The following is a 16,084-nucleotide window of genomic DNA, read 5'->3' as shown; positions in this document are numbered from 1 at the left end:
AAAAACAATTAAAGTCGTTCTTTGGGTTATGCGGTTATTACCAAAAACATATAAGTGATCAGAGTCTGAATGCACCACGTTTAAGTCAATTACTTAAGAAAAACACTGTTTGGTTTTGGGTTAAAAGTTGTCAGGAAGAGTTTGATAAAATTGAGCAAGAGTTGAGGAAGCAACACTTATTACACAGACCTGATTTTAATTTACCATTTTGTTTGAATACGGATAGCAGTAATTATGGGCTTGGAGCAGAGTTATTTCAAGAAAGAGTAGAGAATGGAGTTAAGATACATTGTACCATAGCACTTGCAATCAGAATGTTGCTCAAGCATGAGAAAAATTATACAGTCACAGAGAAGGAACTTTTGGCAATTCATTGGGCTTTTACAAAATTTAGAATTTTCCTTGTTGGACATAAAACCATAGTATTTTCGGATCACAAAGCTTTGAGTTACTTACAAGAGTGCAAATTATACCACAGTAGATTGACCAGATGGGCAATTTTTCTGCAACAGTTTGACTTTGAAATCAAACACATAAAAGGTTCTGAGAATGTAGTAGCTGATTCACTTTCAAGATTACCAATTGGGGGAGAAAAGGAGATTTTTGAACAAGAGGAGGAAAATCAATTTAAAATTAGATACTTGAAAGGGGTGGAAAATGAAAAAAACAATTAGAGCTATGTGTAACAAAATTAGAAAAAATCAAAATTTAGATCAGAGTTGGAAATTAATCAAAGAATGTTTAGGCAAGAAGGGGTATGAGAAACTTGACAAATTTTACAAGTTGCATAAGGGGATTTTATTTCGGAGAACAGATGTAGATTCTGATAATTGGAAACTGTGTTGGCCAGAGGCAGATGCTGATAAGCTGATCATTTACATACATGAAAGTTTTGGTCATTGTGGGATACAGAAGTGCATTCAAAAGATACAAGAAAATGTTTATTTTTACAATATTGGAAAGAAGGTAAGAAAAGAATTGGCAACCTGTGACAAATGTCAGAGAGTTAAAGTGAGCAATCAAAGATGTGGTGGAGAGATGCAAAACATTATTCCGGAAAAACCTTTGGATCTTATCGCAGTGGACTTATACGGAATGTTACCAAAGAGTAAAGGTGGTCACTGTTACATATTTGTTATGATAGATGTATTTTCAAAATTAATTAAACTATATCCAGTGAAAAAAGCTACTAGCCATGAAATTATAATAAAAATTGAAAGAGATTATTTCGCACAGGTGGGTAAACCAAAAGCTATATTATCAGATAATGGTTCACAGTTCACCTCTAAAATTTGGAAAAAGTTTATTGAAAGATCGAAATTGAAGCATATACTTATATCTGTTTATTCTCCGTCCACCAATCCTGCAGAAGATATATGAGGGAAATTGGGAGACTTTGTAGAACTTATTGTAGCCATAAACATCCAACCTGGTTTGAGCACATTCGAAATTTTGAAGATGTTATGAATAGCCTACAACGTAGTTCCACAGGATTTTCACCGTATGAGATTATGTTTAATATTAGACCTCCAAATCTTATATCAGAACTTATTGAATTTCCTAAATGTACACCTTTAACTATGCAAGAGAGAGAAGATATTGTCAGGGAAACTATGAGGAAACAAGGGGAAAAGAGGAATAAAGACATAACAACAGGATAAGATTAACCACTTTTAAAATTGGGGATCTTGTTCTGGTCAAATCTCATGAAAGATCAAAAATGTTAACTTCAGAAATTAAAAAATTCTTTGATATCTATATTGGGCCTTTTGAAGTCATAGAAAATCCACACCCTAATGCTTATCGTTTGGTGTATCCTAAGTAAAAAAAAAAAAAATTATTTGGTCTCAGGAATGTTGTCTCTTTAAAACTGTATAAACAGAAATCATAATTTCAAAATTTAAATAACCTATTACCATTTAAAACAAAAGTCCTCCACTGGAATACGCTTGTTAGAACAAAACTGCCTGTAAAACCAAGTGTGTATATTTGCATGTATAAATTAATAATTTGAAGTCACATGTTAATTGAAACTGATGAAAAAACACTGTTGTAACAAAGAATGAGAGAAAGATTTATTTTTACTTTTTTACAAAAAAAAAGTCTCCATAGTGAGCATTTCTGAATTTTTCTAATTTTTGGAAGCTAAGTCTTCCCTGTGGGTGAAGGCATGCATGTGAGGACATGCATGCACAGGTGTAAGTTTCAAAACCAATTTTAGATAAAGCCTCATGATACATGAGCAGTTTATTGTTGTTTATACTGATGTTGTGAGGAGCAAAAGTACTCTTCACAAGAATGTGACTTGTAGTAATATTGTAGTAGAGAGTAAAGTGTACATAAATAATTGCAAAAAATTTAGATAATACTGATATATCTTTAGCTGTACTAAAAGAAGAAAATCATAAGCAAAAAAAATACAAAATAAAAAAAACATGAGTAAAAAAAAAATTTTAAAAAGAAAATCATAAGGAAAAAAAAATATACAAAAGAAAAAAAAACACTATACTATATATGTCCAGTATCATTTTTACTGTTACAATATGTAAGCATAATGAATTAACATTAGTATAAAAAAAATTAATTAAATCTTATTCTAGGAAATGAGTTTTACCTTCCTATTATATTCAATCTGTATGTTAGAATATTTCTCATGTATGTTTTATACCATGTATATTTGTCATGTCAAATAATTTCTTTACTTGAAATTTTTTGGTTTTGAGATTGATGGGGAAGTATCATTGCAACAACAGCCAGTAACAAGTCCACAGATTCAAAGAGTCCAAATTTGGAAGAGGTTATCAGAATGCATCATTAGTGTACTAATTGTGTAATACAGATCCATCACTGAGTGTGGTCGGGATTTTGTTGTATATGTCCATAACAACAAAAGCCCTGGGGAGCAGTTGTAATGGATCTGGGAGACGTTATTTTTTTTACCGTATTTGTCGATACCGAATTGTAAATGTTTTCTTATATTTTGTCAGAATTTATTATAATTTTTCTTATTATATGTTAATTTACTTCTGTTTTTGAGAGTAAAAGCATATTGATTACTATTAGAAAATGTATCGAAGAATAGCAAAGAGACTGATTACAAATGGAAACTTGTGAATTGTGTAAAATATCTTTGACGATGGAGTCGTCTTTGACTATAGTCAGTCGGCAGCTAACTCTTGGTGTGTGTTGACGGAAGAACAATGTGAAGGTCGCCGTCATAAATAATTTTGAATTATGTTACTATTATTTTTGTATTAACTAAAAAGAAGAAACTACATTTGAAGAAACTGTATTTGAAACACCAAAATGAGAGAAACACGTTGAACCACGTCATTTCTGCAGCTGACATAGATGCATTGTGGAATCATACTTAGACAACTGAAGCCAAGACTAATATCGCCTTGCAAACGTCTAATGGAAAAGGTACTGTCACGAAATATGGCAAATTTAAGTAAATAAAAAATAGTGACCATATTTTCAACTTGTGTCATAGCCGGGATGCCATATTTCAGGGTTAAGCAGAAAAAGTCTTTACAGTAACTTGTTATTTTACCAGAATTTATGTACAATTTTAATTAAAATAATTAAATATAATAGACTTTCTGAAAACTTGGCCTGCAGCTTCTGCTTTTGGCTGAAATGCATATTGGACCATGTCATTCACCTCCACAACCTCAGAGTGAAGCATCTCCAAATTCTGCTCTAAAGTTTTGCAGAACTGCACCAGCCACAATAGCATTCCCACATTTGTTTTGTTTATGCTGCATTGTTTTAGCATGAATTCAGAAACATTTATTCCAAACACTGCATGTATGCACTATTATCCATCTGGTAGCAATATGGGCTCTATGGTAGTGGCCTTCGGCTCCTAAGTGGGGTCGAAACACGAAGTCATAAGATGTTTGGAGAGGGCACATCTACCAATTCCAACAAGCAACCCATCACAATGTCCATTTTCAAATCCTGCAGCAACTCTACTATTGTCCCAAATGTGTGCATCGAGCATGGAACCCGGCCAACAGATTAACAATGTTGAAAATCTTCACATCTGTGTACTGATAGAAAATATATTCTTCCAATTTCTGTATGGTTTTGTTTGTGCCCCAGAAGGACAAAGTATGTACACAATCTATGGCACCTATGACATTCAGGAATCCACCAATTTAATAGAATTTCCTCTTGCTCCTTTATATATGCTCTTGGTTCTGTGGCATTGACACATACAGTGGCTTTTAGACAATTAAGCTGTTTATCACATTGTTAAAAGCTCTTTCAGCAGTAATACGACAGCTGTTAATGAGATCCCCTGCTACGATTTGATAAGTACCAGTGCGGAAGATTCACTGCAGCCTAGGAGACAAAGAATTATGCTGCAGTAACGACTCCAGCATACCAAGCACAGACTCAAAAGATTCCTTATGAAACTCTGCTCTTTGAAATCACTGTCACTATACTTTGCAAATGGGTATCTCTCCATTAGAGCCCTCATTCTTGGGATGTCTACCTCTTCCTCCCTCACAATATATTCATCGTAGTCCAGGTATTCCACAGAATCCAGTATATAACACATAGAAACCAAAGAGCACACTTTAATCTCTAACTTTACTCCACACTGACGTAATTATTTTTAAAATTGACAATCACAGACACCTACAACCTCACTCAAATGTTGTTATTTCAAAAAACTGCTTTATTTCTCAATGTTTTATATACATATCTACAGCAATTGCAATACAGTAGTATGCTGTGCTCATTTCATTCACAACCTGCACTAGTAAATTAAAAGATAAATAAATAAATAAACTAATTAATTTAAAAAATCAACTGGATTTAAGTCCAACATTATTTGATACAAATGATACTTCTCTGCCATGAATCTGAGTTTGCCTGTAACAGAGTCTGTGATACATGTAATAGTCATTTAGTCTCTTAAAGTCCTAAAGCTATGACGATACGGTAGCTATAAGATTACAGTTTAGTTCTCAATCAGTACTGTGTTGATCAATAAATGATGTGTTATTAGTTTCCACTATTTTAAGTGACCTTTTGGATGGGCAAAGGTACTCATAATTTTTGTTAGTTGTCTCACCAAGATCATGAGGAGCCTTTATTTTGGCTGTAAGACTACCTATGGCTCATAACGAGAAAATTCTTCCTGGATGACAGAATTTGATAATCTGATTAAGAGGGGTGTAGGTGGCTGAATATTAAAAGCCAGTTTAAAAGATTGTCATCTTTTTCATTTGATTAAAAGATGAGATAGGCATGGAATATAAAGTGGTGACCAAATCTGTTACATTCACATTTGTATCTTATTTAGAATACAGTTGATATTATTACTACTTGAATTTGAAATATGGTTTAGAGAGGGTTCAATGGGTGGCTGTGCTTAAATGGACAATGTCATTTCAAAGATGTTGCTCACTCACATCAGTATCGCTGGAATACATACCAGCCTACATTATGTCATAATGCAAATTGAGAGAATTATGACGGGTCTCAAGTTCCTTTATATGTTATGAAGTAATCAAACCAGAACACACTAGTATCTCTAAATGCGAACACTTTAGGTTAGGCTTTATGTGACTGTTACTGACATCTACTGAAGCAACAAGTTTAATTACCAGTCACAATTTATTTTATGTCCACTATGTGTTTCGTAGGTTTAAACCTCCCAGATAAAGAGCATTTGTGTGGATTAATTTCACTTGTATTTGCTGTGTTTAAACTTTGGGGTAACATGTTGCACTGTTTGTAGAGGTCTTTGATTCCAAAAATGAACAAAAATGTGAATGTAAAAGTAAAAATAACTCAAGTGGTCACCAGCTTCTTTTCTGTGATACTGTATGTGGTGTACTACAGTAGAGAAAGGAGCCTATGACCACTGGAAGTTATTTTAATTTTATAATTTTTGTTCATCTTTGCAATGCAAGACCTTCGAAAAACTAAAAAAGCATTTTGTTTCTCTCTTCTGTAACTAGACAGTGCCATAAGTTAGTCCCAAAATTGTAAACACAACTGATTTGCTTGGCTGTTTTAATCAGGTTTGTCACTGATGTTCTCCACATCTCTCTTCGACTGCTCTGATACGGCATGGCATGGGACAGGCTATCAGAACAGCCAAGGAGGTATGTGAGGAACATCAATGACACACTCCACTAAAAAATGAAGCAAGTCATCTGTCACAGAGCACTCGCTATGATATAAAAACGAAATTAAATATGACAAGACCAGTACCGTGGTACAACTGTCCAAGTTTCTGGGGCACCATAATTAAGCAGTTTATCAGAATAAAGATGTCAGAAAACTTAATAAATAGGGATGGTGGTTTCAATTTAAATAATGATTGAAGTCTGACACTCAATTTATAAAAATCTCACCGACAATCAGATTCACCAGAGTTGGAAGATGCTGAGAGAATTTGCATTTCACAGAATATTACAGTGAAAAACTAAAGAGCATGAAAGGGGCAAAGTTGGTATCAGGAATCGTACTCAGCTACAAATGGTAGCACCAGACCCACAACAGTTGAAGTCCAGCCAGTGAGTACATGTAACCGTAAGAACTACGGTAGCTGAAGAAGATGGCTGAAGCACGCTATTAATCAATCACATCAAGAAAACCTGAGCAATCAGATTATGATAATTATGTTACTGACGAGTGTTACTAACTGTAGTTTCTTCAAATATGCAGATTAATCTGAAAATAGAATGAATGTATTCTGATAATTGTAGTGAAAATAATCCATAGATTATTGTTTATCAGACTGGACGCACATTGAGGTCTGTAAAAGACATGTTACTACATGTGCTCAAATGGTGGTTACTTTGTCACTACAAAGGAATATTGCAATGATTAACATATAACCGTTGCCAATGATTTGGAAAACGCAATGGAGAAACTTCAGAAAAATGGTTTAGAACATACTGTTAATAAATAGGAAATCTTACATTTACAAGGAAACATTTAAATCTGGACAGCCATTCGGAACAAACTGCATGTTACTGTTAATCTTTGTCTACAAACTGATCACGCGTACGCTCTCTCAGAACAGTAATCATTCCTCCCATGACATCCAATCTCTTTCATATATATATGAATTAATCAATCATTTTCCATTTCTTCAGGACATCCTCATACATAAACATATTTGCATACAAAATAATGCAAGTTCACTATGCTAAAAGTGCAAAGAACATTTCCAACTTGTTTGTAGGAAAGTTGCTTTACATTATTACTCAGAATTCATGAAACAGTATCACTAATATCAGGAAACAACAAAGCTAGGAGATAGAAAACCTTTATGTGAAGTCAAAGGCATTAACAAACAATTTTACTGCACCTGGAAGAAATGAGTGACACATCCTGTGGAAGAGCAGTGTAGCTTCTTGCCAGGGGTAACATAGCTGTAATTATTGCAGCCCCAACGTAAAATCCATGATTTGCATCTGGAGGGTATTCCTGCCACTTCAGGAATACATACTCAAATTCTATAGAAATCTCTGTTACAGAACGTTGTGGCAGGCGGATCAAGATCTCCAGGTAATAGGAGCGTGTTCGCTCCATGCCAGGGACGTATTTCTTCAGTACTGTAACAGATAACAACTTGTTCCTGACAGCCAAATCTAATCGAAGTTCTTGTATGATATTATCATGCCATATAGTAATGGTAGAAACACTTTATCTGTTAAAAAAACTCAAGTAAATACATAAATCTTAAAAACATCTAGGTCACAAATTAAAAAATGAAAAATCCAGGGTGAAGGTAAGAAAAGGACACTTGCTACTCACCATGTAGCGGAGATGCTGAGTCACAGATAGGCACAAGTGCGTTTTTGGCCAACAAGGCCTTCGTCAGAAATAAACACCACACACACACACACACACACACACACACACACACACACACACACACAGTGTCTCTGGCTGCTGAGGCAAAACTAGCGAGTCTGGCCTCACCAGCAAGAGACTGTGTTCTCCTGTGTGCGAGATGCGATCGAGTGTGTGTGTGTGTGTGTGTGTGTGTGTGTGTGTGTGTGTGTGTGTGTGTGTGTGTGCGTGCCCCTGCCACCGCTTGGTGAGTATATTTTATTTATTAAATATTTCCTTATTTAAAGTCTGTTGTAACTGTTTACACAAGTATCTTATTAATCAGTTCATTTTACAACTAGCATCCTGTTTGTTGCTGCACTTTTTAATCTAATTACCTTCTTCGTTTTAAATACCAACATAATTTCACATATACCAAATTATACATTTCTTCTTATTTCCCTCTTACTGACCTGAAAGCCAAAGCTGCTCATATGTGTAAATAAATCAAAATGAGGCCAACAAAAATATCTCCAGGTGACAAAATGTACAGATGTTGATTCATCACTAAATTTTATGTGTGTCCTCTGGGAGAACTCTAAAGAAATTGATGCGGCAAGGCAGAACTGTCAAAAACAAATCTATTTCATAGTCAAAATAATCCTTAGTTTAGAAAACAATTCTTATTAACTCTTTCCTCTCTATACAGGCAAAAATTAAAATCTTTTTATTAAGTTGGCTCAAAATGTTTGTGGAAAATCATTTTGACTATGCATAAAACTTGATGAAAAAAGTTTTATACTGTTCATCAATTGACTGAAATTAATGTGTATAGAATATTGGACTGAAAATCTACAGTGAAGTAGGAAGCAAAAACATAATATTTGGTCCAATTAAAAGAAGGGCCCAGAATATTTTGCTAGAGAAATGTCAGTATCTGGTGGAATTATTCACGCATGATGTAGCTTAGTGACTTCATGAGACAGATACTATCTATAACAGAAATATATTAATATTGGCTAATTATCATTAGCCGTATACTTGAATAATGATTGCGTTTTGTCACAGATTTTTTACAAGTCATCTGCACTTGGATAGAATGATTTAGAATATAAATATGTCACGAGAGGGGGGAGGGGGCGGGAATCACAGTTCTCTGTAGTGGCTGTTTTTATTTGTTAGCTGAGTGTCATCCTCATGCTATTAATTATCTTTTGATGCTAAACAAAATTATGATGTTAAGTATTTGGTCTACTGTTCTACATTCATAACACAAAGACTTTGGAAAAATTTATTTGGATGAAAAATACAAATAAAAATTATCATTTGTTAATTGTGAATAACTGTTAAAATATTTACTCAAAACATTATTAATTTAAATGAATAAAAACATTTGTTTATCACCTGAAAATACAAGTAGTTGCAAATAACAAAAAATTGATCTCCAAATACAGCTATTGTCCCAATTCTTTATCGTTTATGAAACAAATGTACCTTTTGTAGTTTTTAAAACCATCCTTTTTTCAAACATTTCTTCAGAATATTTGTTCGATTTTTGAAGATTTTTCATTGTAACTTACAAAACAATATGTTCCATGCATGACAAAGAGGGTAACAGTTAATTATATCTCTTGAACATTACCTAAAAGCAATGGGGTAACATTGCAAGACTTTTAAATTATGATCATCTTCAGCAAAAATTGAGAAATAATCAATTCCCTTCTAGTTTTTAGTGAATAACTTCACTGTGGTTCCATATCAACTACCACCCCCCCCCTCCTCCTCAAATACCTTTCAAAATAAAAATTAATGATAAATGTCTTTTTCTATCATAACTTGATTTGAAACTCTTCAGCTAATTTCTTCCACATTTCTGCGGTTATCATCTGTCTGAACTTGGTTTTAAGTCTCCATTGATGTACAGATGAGTTATTTATTTTTAAATGGCAGATAAACTGTGATGGAATAGTTTTACGTTCTTCCTTTGGTGTAGGAAGGTGAGAAAAACCTTCAAATTATCTCTTGCCACTTTCTTGAATTGAAGTTTCTAGTGTGCTGCAATATTTATGGAGACAGTCTGCTGGATTTTGCATAGCACTAATAATCCACAGGACACATTTTTTTGCCTTGGAGTATATCCAGAGCTTCGTAACGTGTTATGTACTCTTACATACTCAAACTCAGTGTCTCTTATGAATTTTTTCAATCTCAAACATCTATGTAACTGCATAGATAATCTCAGACAGGGGAAAATTAATTCATCTTGTAATGCAAGGCATACTCAGAGTTAGTCACAAAGCACTTTCAGTTAATTTAAAATGACTTTCAACATCCAGCAGCACTCCACAAAGTGTTCTATTTTTGTATAGTTTAGTGATGCCCTTCATCGAGTCCTTACTTTGTTCATTCTAGTGTTACTGATAAGACCGCTTGGAAATGATCCATTTTTATGTTGTATTTGTTACACTGCAAGTCAACTAAGCTGAGCTCAACTATAAGGTTAGTCTGAACACTGGAGTGCTTTAGGAGACATTGTTATATTGGATGTAGCTTTCCCTTGCCTTTCTCTGACCTCTGAAACGATTCTTCTAGGAATTATAGGGAGACCTATATTTTAACATAGACTCTGGAACACAGTGCGACCTGATGTGGCATTTTTCTCATTGCTAGGGGGGAAATAAGCAATAAGTGATAGACAAAATCTAGGACCAACTGGGGATTGAGCCCTAGACATTTAGCTTTGTAGTCTGAAACTTGACCCACTAAACCACAGAGACACAGTCCTGTACCAATCATTAATAACTTATTCATCAAACAGAAACTGGTTGGTTGGTTGGAGAAGGGACCGAACTACATGGTCATCAGACCCTACGACCTGAGATTAACTAAAGCCGATAAAATCCCACATTAAAAGAGAGAACTACAACATCCATAAAATGATAAACTATTGATAGGGAAGGAAGAAAAAGAACAGAAGATGATGTGAAGGAAAGGAAGTGACTAATGACAGGGGCATGAAGGAAGGAGCACAGGAGACAAGACAAACAGAAACTGTGCAGAGTCAAATGAAAAAACGCTGGTTATGTGAGAGGGAGTTCTGTTTCAGAAGTAAACAGAGAAAATGCAGTTGTATTCTACATTGTTCATTATTTTAGTTATGAATAACAAATAAAAGCCCAAAAATCAATTTTTTGAATGATCTATTTATTCTAATAACCATCTAGATTTGTTAAAATACTGCCTATCACTGGTGCCATAAACATACCATGTACAGAAAAATCAAAATCCTTTTTTAGATTGCCCTGTGCAAGTATGAAGCTATACATGAATATATACTTGAAACTAAATTCATCATTAAGTTGAAATACACAGAGCAGCCAAAGCATTTTTTTCACCAAATGATTTACTGTGATGAAAAGAACATAGGGTAAACATAAATTTTTATTTTCCCAATATATGATGCACAGCCTCCGAAAGATCTGTGCAACACAGCGATGTCATGTAATTCTTTCTTTCTCTGAGCTGCTCAACCTGTCTTCTTCTCACAATGAGCAACGCTCAGACTTTCCCCATCTTCCTCCATTCAGGATTGTGACATTACATGGAGAACTATGACAACATATGTGTTGGAGAAACAATGTTGCTAGTTCTAATAAACTTTGTATTTCAAGAAAGGGTGTGTAATCTAAATCCTGAAGCCTTGCTGCTTTTGTGAAATATCATTGTAATGTAGAAACAAATATAACTATACAGTTCATTTTGGAAATTATTAGCACACAAAAAAGATGAAAACTGAACTTTCACTGTGATTTGTTTTGAATTGATTTTGGCTCTGTAGCTTACCTGGTTCAATTTTCCTACCCTGAGATGTTATTTTGAGTGTATGTAGGTAAACTGGTATAAACCATGGTATATTTTCCATATAAACTACATCTATTTCTTTCCAATGTGTGTTGTGAATCCTTGTGACAATGCCACCACGTTCCTGGCCATAGCCTAAAAAGTGAAAAGAAGTTATTTAGAAAAAACAGAAGACGCCACTCAAAAAATGAAACATTTCAAAGTAAAGAATAGACAAAACAAATGAACTTGTTTATATGGTTCCTTATACTTCGAGTACTCAATAACTCTCTAAGAAACAAATACATTCTTACACATCATGTTTCAAAAATTTAAGCATGAATGACATCATTCAAGGAAATGGAAAGTGTCAGCCAACTGTCAGTAGATTTTTGAATATTTCTTATGAAAACAAAGCCCTAAGCTATCACTGGTGTTGTGCATGAACAGTGAATTACACTCATCATCATATGAGAAGTATCTAAATAAATGAAGTATGACATTTTAGTGTTGTGCAGATAATAATAAATGACTTATTATTAAAGATACAGTAATGAGCAAAATCAATATATTATGTTAATGGAAGTTGCATGACCGGTGGCAAACACACACACACACACACACACACACACACACGCACAGACAGACAGACAGACAGAGAGAGAGAGAGAGAGAGAGAGAGAGAATGTGTTTTACCCAAAAATATTGTTTAAAGTGCATATTTCATTCCTGGATTCACTTTTACAACTAATTTCTCTATTACTGTTTAACTGCAGTGTGAATAAGGAAAGTCAGCTTCCTTAATTGATTAAAGCAAATCATGGGATGGTTTCTTTGTAAATTCCTGCAATGAGAGAAACATTCAATGATTTTGAAAGTAAGACATTGTCAACCGACCTGAGTAAAAACCCTAAGAGATTTTGGTTGTATGTAAAATCAGTAAGTGAGTCAAAATCATCTACATTCTTTCAGCGACCACACTGGCACTGAAACATGGCCAAAATACTGAATTCAGTCTTCCGAAGTTGTTTCATGGGGAAAGATCTTAACACTGTCCGTCCTTTCAATCATCGTACAAACATCAAAATGGTAGATATTGAGATAACCAATCGTGGAATTGAAAAGCAGCTACAATCGCTTAGTAGTGGAAAGGCTACAGGACCAGCTGGGATACCTGTAAGATGCCATAAAGATTATGCAAAAGAACTTGCTCCCCTTCAAGCAGTAATGTATCGTAGATCGCTTGAGCAACAGAAGGTACCTAACAACTGGAAAAAAGTGCAGGTCATTCTTGCTTTTAAGAAAGGCCGTAAGACAGAGCCACATAGTTACAGACCTATATCGTTGACGTCAATCTGTTGTAGAATTATGGAACATGTTTTATGTTCAAGATTATGACATTTTTGGAAAATTAACATCTCTACAAAAATCAACATGGATTCCACAAACAGAGATCCTGCGAAACTCGGCTTGCTCTGTTCCTCCATGAGATCCACAGCACAGTGGACAATGGCATTCAGGCTGATGCCGTGTTCCTTGACTTCAATAAGGCATTTGACACCTCCCCACATTGGCATTTACTGAAAAAAATACGAGCTTACGGAGTATTGGAGCACACCTGTGATTGGATTCAAGACTTTCTTGCTGATAGAACTCAACACGTCGCTCTTAATGGAACTAAATCAACAGATGTAGAGGTAATATGCGGAGTACCAAAGGGAAGTGTGACAGGACCACTGATGTTTACAATATATATAAATGATCTAGTAGAAAGCTTTGGATGCTCTTTAAGGCTATTCACAGAGGATGCAGTTGTCTATACCAAAGTAGCAATGCAAGAAGATAGTAACAATTTGCAGAACGACCTGCAGAGAATTGATGAATGGTGCAGACTCTGGCAGTTGACCCTGAATGTAAATAAATATAACATATTGTGCATACATAAGAAAAGAAATCCACTACTGTACAGCTACATTATTGATGACAAACAGCTGGAGACAGCGTCTGCCCTAAAATATCTAGGCGTAACCATCCAGAGCGACCTAAGTGGAATGACCGTATAAAACAGATACGGGGAAAAACAGACGCCAGACTCAGATTCAACAGAAGAATCTTAAGGAAATGTAACTCATCCATGAAAGAAGTGGCTTATGAGGCACTTGTTCATCCAATTCTTGAGTATTGTTCATCTGTCTTGGATCCCTATCAGGTAGGACTGATAGAGGAGATAGAGAAGATCCTATGAAGAGTGGCGCATTTTGTCATGCAATTGTTTAGCTGGCGAGAGAGCGTTAAGGGGATCCTAAACAAACTCCACTGGCAGACGCTACACGAGAGGTGTTGTGAATCACGGAGAGATTTACAACTGAAATTTCGGGACAGCATTTTTCAGGAGGAATCTGACAACATATTACTTCCCCCACATACATCTCGCTTACTAACCACAAGGAGAAAGTTCAAGAAATTAGAGCCAATAGAGAGGCTTACTGACAATCATTCTTCCCAAGCACTATTCGCAAGTGGAACAGGGTTGGAGGGTTCAGATAGTGGTACCGAAAGTACCCTCTGCCACACACCATTAGGTGGCTTGCGGAGTATGATGTAAATGTAGAAATGACACAGCTGAAAAAATTCCAACCCAAGCGAGCTGTTGTTCTTTAATAACTTCATCATTAACAGGACATTTAGGCCCTATTTTCTATCCTCTCTCATTCACAGCTGAAATTAGATGATAAGCCTGGGGTTCTCTGCCAAATTTTCAATGAAATTGAGCAGTGTGAGCATGTGTCAGCACTTGATTGGTGCTACAGTTCAATTTGAAATAATATCCTCAACAATATGTCTATTAGCTATATAGCCTATAAAAAAAGAAAGGAAAAAAAATACCACTGGGGGCCGAACCGCACAATAACACTGGGTTCGGTGTGGGGAGGCGGTGGGGTGGGTGGACTGCTGTGGCCTATTATGGGGTTGTGAATCACTGAGGGCTACAGCGGGACAAAGCCTCTCTGTCGTTTCCAGGTCCCCGCTTCAATACACAATACAATACACATGAGCTTTACCCAACATATCTCAGATTGTAGCTTTAGATGCTTTAGATGCCTACAACTGGTTCATTCTGTCATTTCAGACAAGCAAAAATAAATTGCTAGCACCACAGATAGACATGAGTGGTCACGTACTCTCAGGGAACCAGCTGGATCACAAGTCACAATGGAGTTGTGGAGTCAACACACAGATGAACTAATCCAGACTCCTAGTTCCGCATGTCTCACCTTTAAAAGTTTCTCATTCTGTTCACCTAAAGATGAAAGTGTAGGCATACTTTGCATATTTTCTCTCTTTATTGTATTCTGGGACTGCCACCCCCCCCCCCCCCCCACCCTCCCCCAAAAGGAAGTTTTACTCAACACAAAATCACGCAGTAGCAGATCATCTTGCAGAAGCCTTTTAAAGGATCTCAGAATTCTCACATTCATTTCACAATGTATTTATTCCCTAATTGTTTGTGTTACCAACATTATAAATCAGCTTTCGCTGAACTTTGGGGTACACAAGTGCAATACAAGACACAATATTTTCATGTAGACGTTTTATCCTATGGTTTAGATAGAAGATACATGCTTGGATGCAAAGGTATTCAACAAGCTTTCGTCTAATGTAATGTTACAGATTGGGAAGCCCAATCAGTTTTAAAGAAAATTAAAAACATACCTCATTAGCTGCTCTCCCTATAAATCATTTGAATATCAAGATTTAAGGACTGTTCTATTAACTACATAGGAAGTAGCAGTGTTCAGTGTAAAGCTACATTCCAAATAGTAATGCAATGTAAAGAGCAATCAGAATCTGTAACTGTTGGTAACTTTTTTCTTTGAAAAATATCAATATAATGAAGTAAATGAACAAATGCTCAAAATATGAACATTGTTTTCAAACTACAGAAAAAGGCCATATGAATAATATCCAAAAGTAGTAGTCAAGCTCACTTTAAAATCTGTTCAAAACCCTGGGGATTTTAACTACGCCATGTGAGTACCTTTACTAATCAGATGTACAAATAAAAAATGGCACCCATAACTACTGCACTAACAGTTCTCTCCACAACCTTGGAACAAGATCTAAACTGAACTTACATTTACTAAGAAAGAATGAACATAAAAGTCACAAAAGGGAATAAAACCATACCATAAACTACCCAACGAAAGTCAAGAGATTACTAAAACAAACTTATTTAAAGAGGTGGTTAAAAAATACCTGCTAAGCAATACATTCTATAAAGTGAAGGATTACTTAGATAACACAGTGTGAGTTTAGCAAAAAATGTAACACAAATAAACAACAACAACAACAACAACAACAACAAAATTATCACTTCGTGGAACACGTTCAACACTACTTTTTTTGTTTTTTGTTTTGTTTTTTCGTTTTCTGG

General features: G+C 35.2%; 1 protein-coding gene across 1 annotated transcript in view; it reads right to left on the bottom strand.

Annotated features, from left to right (window-relative positions):
• LOC126458382 (GPI transamidase component PIG-T) overlaps positions 1–16,084 on the bottom strand; it is a 124,644-nt gene that overhangs the window by 16,092 nt on the left and 92,468 nt on the right. The window contains exons 7-8 of the mRNA XM_050095364.1: positions 11,653–11,805; positions 7,343–7,589 (exon numbers count right to left, since the gene is read on the bottom strand). Of these exons, the coding sequence (XP_049951321.1) occupies positions 7,343–7,589; positions 11,653–11,805 (400 nt within the window). The remainder of the gene's footprint in view (positions 1–7,342; positions 7,590–11,652; positions 11,806–16,084) is intronic.

The sequence above is a fragment of the Schistocerca serialis genome, chromosome 2 (genome assembly GCF_023864345.2).
Source record: "Schistocerca serialis cubense isolate TAMUIC-IGC-003099 chromosome 2, iqSchSeri2.2, whole genome shotgun sequence".
In the NCBI taxonomy this organism is placed as follows: domain Eukaryota; kingdom Metazoa; phylum Arthropoda; class Insecta; order Orthoptera; family Acrididae; genus Schistocerca; species Schistocerca serialis.
This window is presented reverse-complemented; position numbering and strand designations above follow the sequence as displayed.